This window comes from Ammospiza nelsoni, chromosome 11, assembly GCF_027579445.1.
Source record: "Ammospiza nelsoni isolate bAmmNel1 chromosome 11, bAmmNel1.pri, whole genome shotgun sequence".
NCBI lineage: Eukaryota > Metazoa > Chordata > Aves > Passeriformes > Passerellidae > Ammospiza > Ammospiza nelsoni.
Genome location: NC_080643.1, coordinates 21619962 through 21637210, shown reverse-complemented (window position 1 = coordinate 21637210; position 17249 = coordinate 21619962). Strand labels below are relative to the sequence as shown.

The window sequence follows — 17249 nt, the reverse complement described above, 5'->3', positions numbered from 1 at the left end:
AGTGACCCCTAAGGATCCTCAAGCCCAACTCCAGCCCTGCACAGACACCCCAACAATCCCACCCCGGCTGTCCCTCAGAGTGTTGTCCCAATGCTCCTGGAGCTCTGGCAGCCTTGGGGACATGACCAAACCCAGGGGAGTCTGTTCAGGGCCCCAGCGGCCCCTGGGGGAAGAACCTTTCCCTGATGTCCCCCCTGACGCTGCCCTGGCCCAGCTCCAGCTGTTCCCTGGGTGCTGTCCCTGTCCCAGAGCAGAGATTGGAGCTGCCCCTCAGGAGGGGCTGCAGCCCCTGGAGCTGTGACCTCAATCTTCCCTTCTCCAGCTGAGCAAACCAAGTGCCCTCAGACACTCTTTGGAGGGCCCCTCCAGACCCTTCCCCATCCTTGTGTTCCCATTTGGATGCTCTCTGGTGGCTTCTTGCATCCAAAACTGCTCCCAGCACCCGAGGCTGCCCCAGCGCAGAGCAAAGGGGGACAGTCAAAAATGCCAAATGCAGTAAACACTGACAGTATTGGAGTTTTATATGTCTCTCTCTCACACAATTTGCGTTTGTAATATTATTTTTAACAGATCCATGGATCATTTACCTGGTCCAGGAGGCAGCAGTGAGGAGCTGCCCCCAGGCAGAGGCCACAGTTCGGAGTTGCTTGGCTGGAACACAAACAAGGGAAGGGAATTAAAGGCTCTGTGCATGTGTGGGGAACAGAAAGTGATATTAATTATTAATTTTGACAAGTCTGAATACCTTAATAATGTATTATTTTAAGCTACAAGCTTTTTAAAAAGCCATTGAGGCTAAAATGAACCGACTTTGTGGCTTGGACTCTCATTCCTCAGCACACAGCAAAATGCACTGTGACAACAAAATGTGCTGTGACAGATTTTGGCCAGTGTGGTCTTGTTTCGTATATTTAATAAAGACCTGATAAATATAATGTTTAAAGTGAAAGGGTTGGGATCTATCAGCCAGAAAATGTTATTCATTAACCACCTGTCAAGAGAGAAAAGACAATTTAAAGTAATACTTGCACGAACTGACCCATGAGCTGGTTCCCTCCCACTTCAGCACTCTTTAGTAACAGGATGCAGGTGCAGGTAACATAATTTCTGTAATAAAACCAGATCATTTGTGAAGCCAAATTTACCATGAACCAATCCTGCTCTATTCTGCAAACTACTAAGGAGGGAACTATGTCAGATTTTCACAATGTAATTAAGAGTAACTTCTGGGCTGTTTACAACAAGAATTTCAGAAGCACCCAGGGAAGCCTCTCTTTTGACATCACCTCCAACATCAATACCAAGCACAGCTTTAAAATCCACCTTAAACATCAAAAGTGCTTCCTACCTCTGGATCCCAGAACACTTCACACCTGTTAACCAGAGAAAACCTCTCAACATTCCCACAATTCTGTATTCCTGCCTTTATTAGGCAGGTTTCAGAAGAGAAGAATTCATGAACTTGAACGCAAAAGAATTCTCTCTCTTGGAGCAGATAAACTGTGGCTTTATTCGAAAGTATCAGGGAGTTGAAAGTCAAGAATAAAATAAAACAAAACACCAGAATAACAATGGACATATTTTAAAAACAAATGTAAGGGATTATTTTTCCCCTATCGCCCTATACAACTACAGAAAGATTTGTATATTTGATTAATCACAGCTTCCATTTCATAATTTCTAAAGTGACCTTAGTGAACAGGGAACAACCTTTGCATTATAGAAGGCTTGGAAGACAATGGCCAAAACAATTTACCTGCCAATATCAGAAGATCCAAGTGTTTATGCACCCAAAATCCTATTGAAATTCCCAGACATAGGTAGGAAACAGATCACCATTTTTAAATGGTGCAAATATTCATTATTCTCTCCAACTCTGCAAGTAGTTTGTTTTAAGGGAAAAATATGTGGAGGTCTGAGTGTGGTTGCCCCAAGCTGCAGTCAGATGTCCAGGTGGGAATAACAGCACATCCACCAACCTGTGTGTACATGTAAATCCCATTTTCTGTACCTCATTTGGGGTCCTACTGAATGAAAATAGTGCAAAATGAAAAGAACAGCTGAAACTCGAGCCCCTAAGACGTGCAAAGACCATTCCTTAAAGAAAATTTAAATCTCTTTCCCAGTGCTTACAATGAAGATTAACTCTTAAATTATCTGGAACAATAAGACAAGCACCCAGTTCGGTACAATTACCAGAATCTCCCATTGTGGCACTTTTCACTCAGCCTAAGTCACACGTCTTACGCAGCTGTTATTCAATAAAGCCAATCTAACTCTAAATGTCATCCTAAATCCTGTAAAGGCAGAAGGCTCAATCAGCTCTGCTGATGGCCCCAGTTCTGTAAAAACCATTCCAAAATTCACCCGCCAGGCCCTGGAGCCCGTGCACACCCCTGAGCCCTGCTGCCTTCCCAAACGTGAGAGTTGCTCCAAAATGGGATTCCTGCCAAAGCGAAGGCTGAGATTTAACAGGAACAAAGCAACCTGAAATTTAAGCAAATGCCTAAAAATAGCTGTTTCTTTTGTGAGGAACAGTATTGTTGGCTTCTTCCTGTGTGTTCAATTAATCAAAAAAAAAATCCTTTTAAGCAAGGATTAAATTGCAGTTACTACCAAGAAACCCTAGGAATATACACCATTTAAATGGATTTGGGACTAAATAAACTCTCCTGCCTTGGTTTTTTTTCACAAGGATGTATTTCCCAGTCCCTTCTGAAAGATGCATTGTGCAATAGGTGTGTGCTCATGTTCCCCGGGATGATAGAGCATCCCCAGGAGCTCTCCCTGCCGCCCGAGAGCAGATCCTGTGCTGCTTCCCAGGAGAATTCCCACACAGCCCGTTCCACCATCTGCGGAGTAATTGCTGCTGCAGCATCAGCTCCGGGCCATCCCAAAATTCAGGGAATCACCATCACCGCCTCCGGAGCCCCCAGCTTTTCCTCAGCCTGGGAATGGTCTCTCCCAGCCACACCAAACGTGTGGATCAGCACACACAGGTCACCGGGGGGATCACCAAACCACGGCTGGAATGCAAAGAGTTACAGACAATAATGCTTCCAACAAATACTCCATGGAGTAGGGCACAGCAACACCGGCACAGAAATGGGAATGAGCAGCTCTGCTGGAAACAGACAATTCCCACCCGACCTAGGCAGAAACATCCCTTGAAAGGGGGCGAGTGCTGGTAATGACCACACAAAAAGGAAAGCTCAGTGTGAGATCTGATGCTGTCCTTGGGAATAACAGGGTGAGAAATAACCTGTGCTGCAGAACAAGTCTCTGCTCTGCCTCCAGGGACCTTCCCAAGCGCAGCCCCCTCCGCAGTGCCGCTGCAGCCGGGCAGTGTTGGGGGACAGCGAGGGGACAGCGAGGGGACAGCGAGGGCAGAACCCAGTGCTGAAGCTCCTGGCCCAGACCTTGAGGGAGCTGGAGCCCCCACAGCCTTTTTGTTCCTGTTCTGCAGCCACGCACACAAACTGTCCCTCCAAGGCTGCAAATCCTGTAGCTTTCATGGGCGCTGGATTCAATTAAAAAAAAATGAAATTTAACTATTGAAGGCCAGTTTCAGTTCAATGCTAACTGCTTGCATCACCACTCCTAAGAGCTCACTGTGGCTCCTGCTGCCAGAACTTCCAAATAAACGAAGCAAACTTGCTTATAAGAGCAGGAAGAAATCAGATTTTTCCAAGCACAGAGGCTCAGCCAAATGCATCCCAGAGTCCTGTGCTGCCACGAACCAGCCCAGCACATTCTGAACTGAGGCTGGAGCTGCTTTCCACATTGCTTTGTTTATATTGACTGCATTTATGATGCCTCAGAAGTTGCCAGTAAAATATTTATTTAGCAGTTAAAACGTTCTGCAAATGATTTTGCTGTCCCAAAAGATAAATATTTCTTGGCATTCTGAAATGATACATTGATGTTTTTGTTAAGGAAATTGCATGTTGATAAAAATTTCTCAGATTACACTTGGTCGTTCCTTTGTATTTGAAGTGGCCACATTAATTTTTTGTGATATTTATTGTAATTGTAAATTGCACCGAGATTAGAAACATTAAACTCACCATAAAATGAAACACATTTCAAGTATTTCCGAGCCATCTATTTAAGGGCTTGAGGACACTTTTGATCCTTCAGGTTACCAGAGTGCTCTAAGCTTAGAGGACAAGGATCCAACACAAACCAGAATCCCACTCTAAACTCTTGGGGAGCTTTTCCTTCTTTCCCCACCCTCCCCTTTCTTTCTTTAATATACACTAATACCCAGGTCCACTGAGGGGTGTCCCTGCACTGCAAAATTTCACCCTGATTTAAGTTTGCAGCAGATTTGAAACTCATGCAGTCTATTAAATAAAAACAGATAGAGCAGAGGCACCTTTACTGATTCCTTCTGCTCCCTTTACCCTCCCAGCAGCGCTCACGTCCATGATTTGAGTCACGTTTACCAATTTGGACACCCCAGGATTGTTTCTCTGGACAAGGCCAGACACTTGCAGATGAATGAAGGCTGTCAGTGCTCCAGACCACCAAAATTTCCATGGAACACTGTGGTCCTGGAGCCTCCTCCCAGACACGTGAGGTATCTGCAGGGGAACTCCGTTGCTGTGAGAAATCTCAGTTTTTCAAACACGCCCTGGGTGCAGCAGCCCAGCTCCTGGCACTGCTCTGCTCTCCCAATCCCAGTCTTGCTGGCCAGCATTCTTCTAATGAAAAAGGAGAAGTTTTTCCTTAAATTCAGATCCTCGGTTACATCTTCTGAGAAAAATCAACCTGAATGAATCACCTGGGTCCAACCAGAATGGGTTCATGGGAAGCACAGGGTACTGCCAGACCCCCCAAGTTTATTCTTCTCAGAGCAGTGCTGAACTAAGCACTCTGCATGAAAAAACTCCCATGGGCTAAAATTTGCCATCTTCCTCAGCAGATTTTTAGTGCACCATATGACCTAGGTTTAAAACAACAACAACAACAAAAAAAATTAATTTTTTTAAAGTATTTCAATTTCAAATCAAATCGCAACAACCTTCCAACATTTTTCGTTGTTGGAGGGAATATTTTTTTTGCATTTACCTATGCAAGATACTTTTTCCATATTTTCTCCTTTTTGGTTGGTTTTCATGGGGGTTTTGTGCCATTTGACTTTAGAGAACATCTCTGAATTCACTGGAAATCTTCAGGGGTAGGATGAAACCTTAGCCATATAAGAAAAAGTTCTCATTCTTCTGTCTTCAGTCCAAATTTTTAAGCAGTCCACCAACACTTTTCAGTAATGAGCCCTGACATCTCTGAACGCCAACTCTTAACATGTTCAATTAAAAGAAATCAAAGCCAGCCCTATAAATGAGCAGGGTTGCAACCACAGTCTCCATGGAGGTTTTCACCTTTCCCTCTGTGCAGCACAGCTCCACTTCCAGTTCCAGATCCTCATGGAGTAAAACATTCAGGGAATAAAACCTTCCATGGGAATCCAAGTGAAATTCCTCGGGTGATCAGAAAGACTGAGTGCCCTGAGCAAACCATTGGAGGGCAACCTGACAACAGGAGCTGGCTCAAGGACTGAGACTCTCTCCAAAAACAGGGATACAGGGAATTTAGGCACCATGGGTGTGCATCCAGGACTCTGAGAAAGGTCTTGATGAAAGACATGGAAGAGCACCAGGCAGAAAGGAACGTGCCAGGGTCTGGTTCCAAAAGCACTGCACGTGCCTGCAGAGAATCACAGAATCCCTGCATGGCTTGGGCTGGGAGGGACACAAAAATCATCTCCTTCCACCCCCCTGCCATGGACAGGCAAGGCACTGATGCTCTTCAGCCAGAAATGAAACCCATCGTGGTTTGGATGAAAGAGTGGAGAGCTCAGCACAGCCCAGTGGGGAAACATTGAGGGAATGATGGCAGAGCCCCACAAAGCCAAGATTTGCAGGGGAAAGGAGAAGAGGCTGTTACCCTTGGGGCAACACTTGGGACAAGGGAAATTAGCAGGTGGCAATTAGCAGAGCAAACAATGGGGAGTAGCTCTTGTTGCACGGACAACAGAGCTTGTTCCCAGCTAATCTGGCTGGAAATGCCAAGCAAACACAAGAACTGCCCGCTAAAGGCTAATGCAGTGTCCACCTGTGCCACAAGTGATGGAAAGCAGAGGATTGAAGAAGACAATGGGAGAAGACAATGTGAGGGACTGTAGAGAATCAAAAAATTTAGATACAAAGGAATACCTTTTACTGCTATTTTTTTCCAATATCCAACAGATCACGTCTCAGTCTGGTCACAGAAAGGTCTGTCAGGATGTCTTATAAATCCATTCCTAAAAGGAACAAGCATGGCAACAGCATCAGGGAGACAGGCAAGAGAAGATCACAGGAATCTGTGGAAGTTTTGCCATCCAGATATTTCCTGGTGCAGCAAGAGGAGCAAAACTGACTGGAAATTCTGTGTTTCAAGACACCATGCCAGCCTCTGGAGCTCATTGCCCAGCATCCCTGCCAAGCTTTCCAAACCTCAGCAAACTACATCCCTTTGGAGCCAAGCACTCCCTCCTGAGTCCTGATCACACTGAACCCATTTGCATGCTGAAAACGCAAAATTCTGCTAAAATGAGGTTTTCCGAAAACGATTGTGAACGCCTTACCTTCCCCCCAGAGAAGGAGCCCTCTGGGGCCTCAGGGGGAGATCTGGGCTTGCAGGAGTCACCCCTGAGCACCGAGCCCTGCCCAGCAGGCTCCTCCTGCCACCGGGGAATGAAGGGGTTAAATACACTCTGCTGCCTCCTTTCCGACAGGAGCCAGGGAAAGCTGCAGTGAGAGCTGCAGAGCGCTAATGTGGGTATTTGTCTAAAGCTTCTGCTGTTCTCTGCGTTTGCTTGGAGGGGTTTGGTTTAGGATTTTTTTCAGGCTTGGCTGTACTTTTCCCTTTAAATCAGTAAGAGTTAAATCCAGCTGGTTTAGCTGCAATTTGCACGCGGGTAATTGTAAAGCACTGGCACCTACAAACCTGTGCCCTTGCAGCATTCCATGCAGCACAGCTTAGCCCAAAATCTGCAAATATTCGTTGGAATTCAGAGGCAAATTCAGCCAAATTTGCAGCTGCTTCACAGGCACTTTCTGCAAATATTTGAACACTTGTACTTTACTGGTACAAATCCTGGTGAGTAAGGAATTTTAATTTCAAATAAGCGCTGGGCTCAACGTGCTCTGTTCTGTTTTACACCATGGTCTGTACACCAACACTCGCCTGGTGAGACAAGCCAGGAAACAAGCAGCACTCTGTGACTTCTAAAATTAACAGTATGAAATCTGAACACGAAATATTGACACACTCATTAACGTGGAAAGTTCACAGCACACCACAGAATTCAAAAAAACCCCTGTGGGACCCTTTAAACCTTACCTATGGCAGCACTGAGCCTCAGAGAGTGGAATGAGAGGAGGCTCTGAGCATCTGCAAGGACTGGCACAGACATCCAGCATGTGAGAATTTCTGTTTAATAAATGGGAATATTCAGCAACCCAGCTCTCACTTTCCCAAAAAGGAGAAGAGGACAAGGCACAGAGATGATTCGTTCCTTTAAACATCCGTTAAAAGTTATTTTGACTCAGACAAGATGTTATTCACTTCCATATTTCAGCAAATTATACAATTAAGAGATAATATAATTTGAAAATATTTGGGATTTGTACTCCTTGTCTTTAATCTTTAGTAAACACCTTAGAAAGAAAATGTTTCTAGCAGCAATAACAGCGTGGGATCTCTCTAAAACCTTGTCAAGCTGCAGAGAAGGAAAAAGCTTGGTAGCTCAAAATTAAGAGCCAGCTTCTCCCTCAGAGAGCTCACTGTGGTGAGAAAGGAGCATTTTGGGAGCACCTTCCTTGCCAGCCAAAGTCAGACTTGTGCTTTGCTGACGTCTCCTGCCTTACGTAGATTTTTACCCAGAACTCTTCCCTGACAAAACAGTCATTCTTCACAAAGTAAAAGTTTCAGAGCTGGAGAGGACAGTTCGTAATAAATTAATCTAATCCACGTAAAAATGCCGTAATTGATGTAAAATAGCCCAGTGCAGGTTTTGAAGCTCTCCTCTCCCAGTTTTGCAGTCCTGTGTCTCCAGAGCTCCCAGGACATGCAGTTTTCCCCTGCACATCTGCGCTGGGCTCTGTTAACTCTTGGTTTGCTGGCTCCTGGCAGGGTGTGCTGAGGTGGGGAAGGGGCACAGGCAGCTCCCAGCTGGGCACTCACGGGACACCCGCTGGGGAGCAATTGCCATAAACTCATGGGCTTTGTGTCACTTTCACTGCAGCTCATGCCTGGGGAGCTGCGGGGTGGGAAGGGCTGGGCTGTGGCTGCAGGCACATCTGAACTTGAGCTCTTCAAGTTGACCCAAGGGTTTCCCCCTCCAGGGGTAATTCTTCCTTTAAATGAAACCCCCTGACTTCAGCATCTTCAGAGAGAGAGTGGGCTCTGCCCCCTGCTCTCTGAGCTGCTCCTCTCAGGGGAAAACCACTGCAAGAAAGTGGAATCTTCTCATTCCACCGATACTCCAACTTCAGGCACAAGTCTGGCCCTTTCTCATTGGCCTTGTGTCCCATTTCAATTTCGGAAAGTTCCCACGTTCCCATCCTAAAGAGAAACACGTTCTGAAAACACCACAAGCTCATTTTGTGGTTGGCTAATATAGGTGCAGAATAAACAATGGATTGGGGACCCAGCAGAGGAAGAGCCCATGATGTACATAATCATGTTTTAATGGACTCTGTTTATAAACAGATGAACCCATGCACAACCAGGACTTTTCCATCCACGCAGAGCTGGGGGGCAAGGGATGTATTTTTAAAGTCTGCCATGAAAACTGCTGCCTGCTGACCCAGTGGTCACCACCAGCCTCATTATAGGGAGCCATCCCTGTCCCCAAGCTTTCCTCCTGGCGCTTTTCCTGCAGATTTCATGGCAAAGCTCAGCCAAGCAGACATAACAGCATGGAGAGCTGTGTTAGCATGGATAATGCAAACTTGCCCTGAGCTTTATTTACACATTGCTGGGCCAAATTTCAGGGAATTGGGAGTTTAGCATTTAGATTTTATCTACTCTACAACTCAGCTGAAACAACCAAATCTAAGGAGTGTGCAATGACCTCAACCCAACATGAGGCTTAAGACAAACATCTGATAACAGGACATCACATGTTGGTTAATGAACTTTAGAGGATTTGACTGAACTCAGTAGGTCATCTCAGCCTCTGCATTCGGTTCCTTTTGGACCAAAATGGTGAGGAAAAGTCCCAGATAGATGTTAATTTTTCACCCCAAATCCAAGAAGGCCTGGCCCACCCCAGCACTCTGAGATGATGCTGGGTGATGCCTTTTATCAGTACACGGGGGTGCGGGTTCCCGCATCCCCTCCCTGCTCTCCATGCCCCACAAAATCTCTCTGCACTCCTTCCCCTATAACCCCGCAATATTCCTCGATATTCCCCCATCCCACAGTCTCACACTCGTGTTCTTGCATCCTCCCACATCCTCCCCATGCTCCCTACAACCCCCATATGTCCCTTCCCACCCTTCCATCCTCCCTGCATCCCCTCCAGCCTCCTTACCCCAGCATGCTGCACCCCCTGCCCACACCCTGTATCCTTCCAGAGCCCCTGCATCCCTACTCCTCCATCATCCCCCATCCCCACACACCTCACAGCCCCCATGCTTCCTCCTGAATCCCCCCACATCCCCCTTCATTCCCCATCCCACTGACCCCCCCATCCACATCCCCACTCCCCACCCCTGGAGGGGAAAATGCAGCATCAACTCTGTGCTTTAGGGGTTTTTTTTGTGAGAAGCACCCACAAAGCATTGCTCTACGGTGAATTTTTTCTTCCAGAGGGGCAGAGCAGACCTCCCCTGCCTGCAGGTGTGGGGCAGGAGTCAGGGCAAGGCCACGGCCCCTGCAGGCCCCCAGCCCAAGAGCTGCCTCTGAATAAACACCCACGGCATTCATCTTCACACCCCTGGCTCCGTGCAGCTATATTTAAATTGACATTGATGAAAAAGCAGAACTTTTCTCGGGTTTCTTTGAGATGCTTCATTAAAAGGGACTTTAGGAAATGTTTGAAATGGAAACTCGCCTTAAAAGGATTTTTGTTAAGAAAACCATCAAAACGTTTGCTGATTACCTGTGACCCGAGGAGCAGTCAAATATGGAAGGACCCACTTTTCCAGCCTTCAATCCACACCCTTCCACTTTGTTTGCAGAGAAAACACATGCTGTTCTACCTATACAGGTGTAATTAAAATGTGCAGTTTCCCAGTGTGGACGCATTTCTCCCAGCATGAATGTGTGGTAACTCAGCTTATTTACACACAGACAGAGAGCAACCATCAGGTGTGTTAGCTACAGATATCCTTTACTGGCTCCAGAATTACACAGCAGCGGCAAATCATACTCGTGGCTTTTGCAGCAGCTCTGGGTGCTGCCGGGCGAGATCATTCCCACAGCAGAGCCGGGCTCTGAGGAGAAGCCGCAGCAGGGACCGAAACCACGCAGCCCTTCCCGGGGCTGCTGCGGGCTGAGCAGCTCTGCGGGAATCGGGAACCGCAGCCCGGCAGCACCGCGCGGGCTCCTCACAGCTGGGAAAGGCAATCGGAAAGTGAAGTGGTTATGCTGCACTGTCCACATTTATCCATCAGCACGGAACCTGTGTGCAGGAGAGGCCTGCTGTGCTTTCCTTTGGTCGCTCGTGGCCCAGCGAGGTTTATCCGCGCTGCTCAGGGGCAGCCCCAGCCCTGCTGTTGAATACACTGGGATATTATCGAGCGCGTTTGGAAGGGCTGTCACTGGCGGCCGGTGGCATTTATCCTGGCTTTTCAAAGAGAATCAGAGAATCTCGGCGTGGTTTGGGCTGGAAGGGACATCGGAGATGCTGTCGTTCCAGCCCTGCCGTGGCAGCGCCCCCATCCCTCTGAGCGCCCCTCTCTCTCTGCCGGCTCCCGGCTGCTGCACCCCGGCCTGCCCAGCCCGCAGCCGACCTGGAGAACCTGCGGGGAATTCAAATTGGACAGAAAGCAACACAAAAAATCGTTAAAAACAATCGGAATGCCTGCGTGTGACTGTACGTGTATATACGTATTACAAGAAAACACAAACCAAACCAGCCAATAAAGAAATCCCATTAGTCAGGTATGTTGTCCGATAATTCTCACAGGCTTCTTCCGCGCCTGAGAGGACTGCGGGTTTCGTTCGCGCCAGCCGGCTCGCAGCCTCTCGGGGCTGTAGCGGGCTCCTCCCGGAGCAGAAATGTGTCACTAAAGCGGGGCCGGGGCTGGGCCGGGGCTGCCGCGGGGATGTCACGGGCAGCGCTCCCGCAGCGCTCCGTGCCCGCCGCTGCCCCGCACGGGCTCAGCTCCACCCGCTGCGTGCGGGGCTCTCGGGACCTGCCGGGCCGAGAGAAGCTCCGCCCGAGCTCCCTGGGAGGTTTCCCTGCCGCGGCACAACCTGAAGGGAATTTTACCTGCGTGTGCTGCCCCGGGACCGCCGTGCGCGGACAGAGCGGCCGGACCCGGCTGGGCAGAAACGCGGCTTCACCAAAGCATCCCCAGCCCGCTCTTGGCGGCCTACGAGGGAAAAACACAAATGAAAATAAAAACCACTTACTCTATTTAACGATTGGTGTGCTGAAAAAACCCCCATCACCTTATGATCTGAGAAAATACAATCGCTGCTCCGTCACTTGCTCAGCTGTGAAAAGAAAATATTAACATTCTCTAGCGAAGGCGCTAGCACCGAGTGAAGCCCGGCTGTTCCAGCCCTGTGTGTGACACGAACACAGCCTGTCGTCCTCTTAATTTAGCTTAATGCGCCAGCCAATCTCTCTTTTAATTAAAACCGGGTGCTGCTCCCGTGCGCTCTGAAAGCCCCAGAAACAGCAGCCAGAGGTGACAGGGAGTGACAAAGGCACTCGCCCTGCGCGTCCTGACCGCGCCGAAGGGTCCCACAAACCCCGGCTCTGCCAGCCCCACCGCCGCTTTCCCTCTTCCCAGCACCCGTCCTCATCCTCAAATTAAAAAAAAAAAAACACTTTCAATCAATTGCTTGGTTAAATATCTAAGTCATTTCAGTGTAAGGATACGAGGCTGGTTCCTGTTTACCTGGCACTGGCCGTGTCCTCCACCGCTCATCCCGGGGGCTGATTTATCCCGGGCTGGATTCGGGGCACCTCCCGGGCCGGGCCGTGCTGGGCAGCGGGGCCGGAGAGAGAAACGAGGAAAACTGGAACGGCCGGCAGGAGTGCAGCAGATTCACCTCGAGGGCTCCTCCGCGGCGATGCGGGGCGGTCTGGGGTGAAAGCCCGGCCGTGCTGTGCCTGTGCCCCGCTCCCGCCGCTGAGCACGGACGGGCCGGAGCCTCCCGGAGCCGCTGTCCCGGACGGGGATCCCGCTCCGCCGGGACAGGGGGGCAGAGACCAGCCCTGAGCCCAGAGCGCTGATTACCGCCGTTAATTACCGCCGCTAATTACCGCCGTTAATTACCGCCGTTAATTGCGAGGCGGCCCCGCAGCAGCGGCTCAGCCCGGGGCTATCCCGCCGCTCCCGGCCCTCGCTCTCCGCCTCTCGTTCTTCCCTGCGCTGCTGCTTTTTTCTTTTATTTTCTTTTCTTTTCTTTTCTTAGCAGAATAGCAGTAATTGCATGTCTCGGTGGATGGCCTGTAATTTAACATCCCAGCGGAAAACGTGGAGAAGAGACTCGGCGAAAACAAGCGAAAAAAATAAAACAAAATTTTAAAACCCCCACCCGAAAAATAAAGAGCCACGATTTCGTACTAGGATTTTTGCTGCTTTATCGCAGCAGCAATTAAGAGTTTTTTTTAAAAAGTACCGTTCAGGATGGGTAGTGCAGAACTTAATTAACCTTCTGTCACCAACTAATGTATCTTTAAAGTCCGAAAGCATCCGAATTTGACCAAGGGAAGGCCGAGGGTCTGGCGTCTCCCGGCCACGGGCAGCCGAACCGTGGCGAAAAAATCACGGGAGAATCCTCCCGGTACCACTGCGCTTTGCACTTTCTCTGTAGCTCTGCCTGGAACTTCGTTTTTAATCTCTAATCTGCCTCCGTGGGGAAAAAAAACCCAAAAAAATCCCCCCCCCAAAAAAAAACAAAAAAGAGCCCAACAATTTTTTTAAAAATCAACCTCAAAGCATTACGCTACTCAGAGCAATAGTTCATAAAATACTTTATTGAAATAAAGTAAATATCTTCGCATGAATAAAACTGATCATAAAATGCAGTTTTCGAATAACTAGGGGCACCACAGGGTTTTAGAGCGCGAGTAGATGTGGATGGTGGGATCCAGTGTCCTGCTGGCCCCTCGGGCCGCGGCGCAGCCCAGCGCGGAGAGGGCGCGGCCGGCGGGGCCGGAGTGCGGCCAAAGCGTCCGAGCGCCCCGAGGGCGGCGCAGCCACGGTCCGAGCTGCCCTCCGTGCTCCCCGAGCTGCCCCTCACTCCTCCTGGCTGACCTCGGCCGGCGAGCCCAGGCTCTCGGGCGGCTTCTCGGCATCGCGGGCGCGCTCCTGCTCCGAGAGCTGCTCGCTGCTGGGGATCGAGTTCTTCTTCGGGCGGCCCTTGGGCTTGGTGGGGGACTCCAGGCCGCCCCCCTGCAGCACCTGCGAGGCGAGGAGGGGGCGGAGGAAGGGCCCGGGGCTCAGCAGCCCCTCTCTCGCCCGTGCCCCGGCCGGTGCGGCTCCGCTCGGGCTGCCCCGGGGCCCAGCGGAACAGGGCGGGAGGGACGGCCGGCCGGAGCCCCGGAGATGCTGGACCGGGGACGCGGTGTTAAAGACCAGGGCCATATTATTATTACGGCCATCGTCATCATTACTATTATAATTATCCTTAACGTTATCGCTAAACGTGCCAGGGCCGAGATGCAGAAGGACGAAGCCCGCAGGGCAGGGCTCGAACGCGGACACGGCGCGCCCAGGGGAAGGACTGTTAAGAAGGGGCACTTACTATTTTCTTCCATTTCATGCGCCTGTTCTGGTACCAGGTTTTCACCTGGAGCTGGCTGAGCCCCAGCGATTCGGCCAGGTCTATTCTGCGGGCGAGAGAGAGAGGGGGTCAGGCCGGCAGCTTCCCTCTCAGATGGCAGATTCCCGACTTTTTCAAGCAAAATGAGCCCCGTCCCGTGGCGTGGCGCCCCGGGTCCGAGGTCGGCCGTGGCCTACCTGTCGGGCGTGGAGAGGTATTTCTGCTTCTCGAAGCGCTTCTCCAGCCCCATGAGCTGCAGCTCGGTGAACACGGTGCGGCTGCGGCGGCCCTTCTTGGCCTTGCCCGGCTCCGGCGGGCCCGGCTCCAGCTTCCCGCGGAGGTGCAGCTCCAGCGGGAGATGCGGCGAGGCGGAGCCGCCCTGCAGCCCCGAGCCGGCGGCCAGCAGCGCCGAGCCCAGCCCCGAGCAGCCCAGGGGAGCCAGCGGGAACTTGAACACGGCGGCCGGCTCCGCCTTCAGCACCGCTGCGGGAGAGAGCGGCGGTCAGCGCCGGCAGGGAGCGGGGGCTGCCCGGGGAGCGGCCCCTAAAGGAGCCCCGGGCCCTTCCCCTCCATCCTCGGCCCCGAGCCCCCCGGTTCTGCCGCCTCCACAGCACAGACACGCTTTACCCTTCCACCAGCGCATGCTAATCACGGAGTTACTTGGTGGTTATAAGTTAAATTAACTCAAACCGACCCAAAAGCGATCCCCTCGGTGCCACCCAACAGTGCCGGACCCAGCTGAGCTCGGCCACCCGCGGGGGCGGCCACGGTCCCAGGATTCCCTTCCTAGGAGTTTTCGGGATATTTTCGACCTGGCGATAATCTCTATCCCACTCCGTGAAGAGCAGCCTGTGAAGGGGCGCCCGGGGAGGGGACAGCGAGCCATCCCGAGGATGCTGCTCCAGCGGGCTGGGGCCGCCGCTCCGCCGGCTCGATTCTGTTCGCCCCGATCCGGCCCGGCTCTGCTCGGCTCCATTCAATTCTCCCCGATCCCGCCCGGCTCTGCTCGGCTCCATTCAGCTCTCCCCGATCCCGCCCGGCTCTGCTCGGCTCAAATCCCTCGCCCGGCTCGGCCCGGCCCGGCTGGGTCCCTCCCGACGCCCCCGCTCCGCTCCCCGGCCTGAGGGTGGGCTGGGGCTGCGGTCCCGCTCGGCCCGGCCTCCCACGCGAGCGAGCTCGGCACCGGGGAAGGGATTTGGGGGAGCGTCTGCGGGGTCCTCTCCTCGGCCTGCCCGAAATCGCCTCCCTTCCTACCGGGCCCCATCCCGCTCCCACCTATCCCAGCGGAACTGAGCCTGAGGGGTGTAAAGAGCCTTTCATCTGATCCGCTATTCCGAGCGGTTCTGAATATTATTTTCATCCTGAAAATAATACTAATTTCTAGATATTCTAACGCATGCTGCTCCCGTCAAGCTCAGAGGGGCTTGACGCTTTCTGCTTTTTCTCTTAAAGGCAGAAAATGAGATTGGGATAGTCTTTTTCTGTTCAGGTCAATGGATGAAGAGCTACGGCTCTGCAGTTGAAGATGGCTTGCGAAGTGAAAGCGTTCGCCATCATCCGTTTAAATATCGGCCTTTAAAGTATATTAAGTAATAGCCTTCAAAATGCATTAAACACTACTGCAAAAAAAACAAAAACAAAGACAAAAACAACAAAAAAACAAAACAAAAACCAAAACAAAAAAACACCAACAAACCAACCAAACAAAAACCACCCAAAATACAAAAAAAAAAAAAAAAAAAAAAAGAAAAAGAAAAAGAAAAAAAAGAAAAAAAGAAAAAGAAAAAGAACCGCAAAAAACTCTCCCAAACAATAAAACCAATAACAATTACAATTACAAAACGCCCAAACCTATTTGAATATGTTAATAAACTGCATTTGTCCTGGATGCTATATTTGACTGGGCAGACAATGCTGGCACCCCTTTTAAAAGAAAAATCCAAACATGGATTATAACATAATGTTATGCCTTTCATCTGCTATATTATTATTATTATATAAACATAGCATATAATTATATACTATATAAAATATCTCTGCATATTATATAATTTTTTTTTGTTTACACATAAGTCGGGTTTCCAGCTAAATCTGTGACCGCCGGGCCTCTTGCCGCCCCTCGCAGCCCCGCGCAGACCCCGCTGCTCGGCTCCGGCACTTCTCACCTCATCCAAAAACACGGGGGAAACCCCAAAACAAAGCTATCGACAACAACCTTCTTCCCTGCCATCCAAACGCCATTCTGTGCAGAGCCGGAGCGGCAGAGCCGCTTTCGTCGCTTTTAGGCCCCAAACTCGCGGCTGCTGCCGGCTGGAGGGCCCGGGCACGCCGGGGATGCGCACGGCCGGCAGAGCCCGCGGCAGCTTTGCAGAATTGCTGAGTTTGTCTCCGAGGAACCCGGCTCCCAAAGGCGCTGCAGACCCCCGGCCGGCGATGCCTCCCCGCCTGCCGCCCCCAGCCGCCCCCCAGCCGCGGGGAGCCCCCCGGCACGTACCGAGGTGGTTGTGGTAGGGCCGGGCGGAGAGCAGCGCCTGCACCCCGAACTTGAGCAGCTCCCCGGCCGGCGCGGCGCCCTTGGCGTCCGGGGGGTCCGTGAGGATCTCCTCGATCATGAAGCTGCGGTAGCGGTGCGAGCGGTGGTCGGGGAAGGCTTCGGCCGGGAAGTAGCGCGCGGCGCCCAATTCCAGCGGGTGCTGCATCCTCGCCGCCCCCGGGGCGCGGGGGGACCCCCGGCCGCCGGGGCCGCCCTAGCGCAGCCCCCCGGCCGGCAGCCGGGCAGCGGGGGCTCTGCCCATCGCCCCGCCGCCCCTCCCCTGGCCCTGCGCGGCCGCCCGGAGCCGTCCCCGCCGCTGCACTCGGGGCGCGGCACCGGGCAGCGTGTGTCTCTCCGCCCCGGGACAGCGGCGGCCGCCTATTATACGGCCGGGCCCGCGGGGCCGTCAGCGCGGCGGGGGAGGGCGCGGGAGGGGCTGCGGAGGAAGGAAGGGGCCGGGGCGGGCGAGTACCTGCGGCGGGGGTTACAGCCCAGCATTTGATCCCCCGCCATATAAAGCAAATTACCCGTTCTGCTCGCTGCGGGAGAGCAGACACCCAAACAAGCGCTGGCCCCCTCGAAGCCCCGGCCCCGGGTCCGCTCCCAGTCCCGGCCTAATTCCTATGACCATCCCTGTCCCTGTTCCCGGCTCCAGCCCCATTCCCGTGGCCATATCCGTATCCATCGCCATCCCCGTTCCCGTCCCCACACCAAT

At 51.7% G+C, this 17249-nt stretch overlaps 1 protein-coding gene and 1 long non-coding RNA gene across 2 annotated transcripts; both read right to left on the bottom strand.

The window, feature by feature from the left end:
- Window positions 1-10391: 10391 nt before the first annotated feature.
- On the bottom strand, window positions 10392-12363 carry LOC132078355 (uncharacterized). Its single transcript, XR_009419252.1, has 3 exons — window positions 12129-12363; window positions 11492-11594; window positions 10392-11018 (listed from the first exon to the last, which is right to left on the bottom strand). It is a non-coding gene; the product is annotated as an uncharacterized LOC132078355 (long non-coding RNA).
- An 832-nt stretch (window positions 12364-13195) lies between these two features.
- Window positions 13196-16836, bottom strand: BARX1 (BARX homeobox 1). Its single transcript, XM_059480360.1, has 4 exons — window positions 16496-16836; window positions 14199-14484; window positions 13984-14068; window positions 13196-13640 (listed from the first exon to the last, which is right to left on the bottom strand). Exons 1-4 carry the CDS (start codon window positions 16698-16700, stop codon window positions 13476-13478), a joined length of 741 nt encoding a protein of 246 aa, XP_059336343.1. The 5' UTR covers window positions 16701-16836; the 3' UTR covers window positions 13196-13475.
- Window positions 16837-17249: the final 413 nt, after the last annotated feature.

Excerpts from the sequence above, each read along its gene's own strand:
- BARX1 (XM_059480360.1), bottom strand. The coding sequence starts at position 16,700 with ATGCAGCACCCGCTGGAATTGGGCGCCGCGCGCTACTTCCCGGCCGAA. Across the intron at positions 14,485-16,495 it reads GCCCTACCACAACCACCTCG|CGGTGCTGAAGGCGGAGCCG; the intron begins GTACGTGCCGGG and ends TCTCTCCCGCAG. Across the intron at positions 14,069-14,198 it reads TACCTCTCCACGCCCGACAG|AATAGACCTGGCCGAATCGC; the intron begins GTAGGCCACGGC and ends TCTCGCCCGCAG.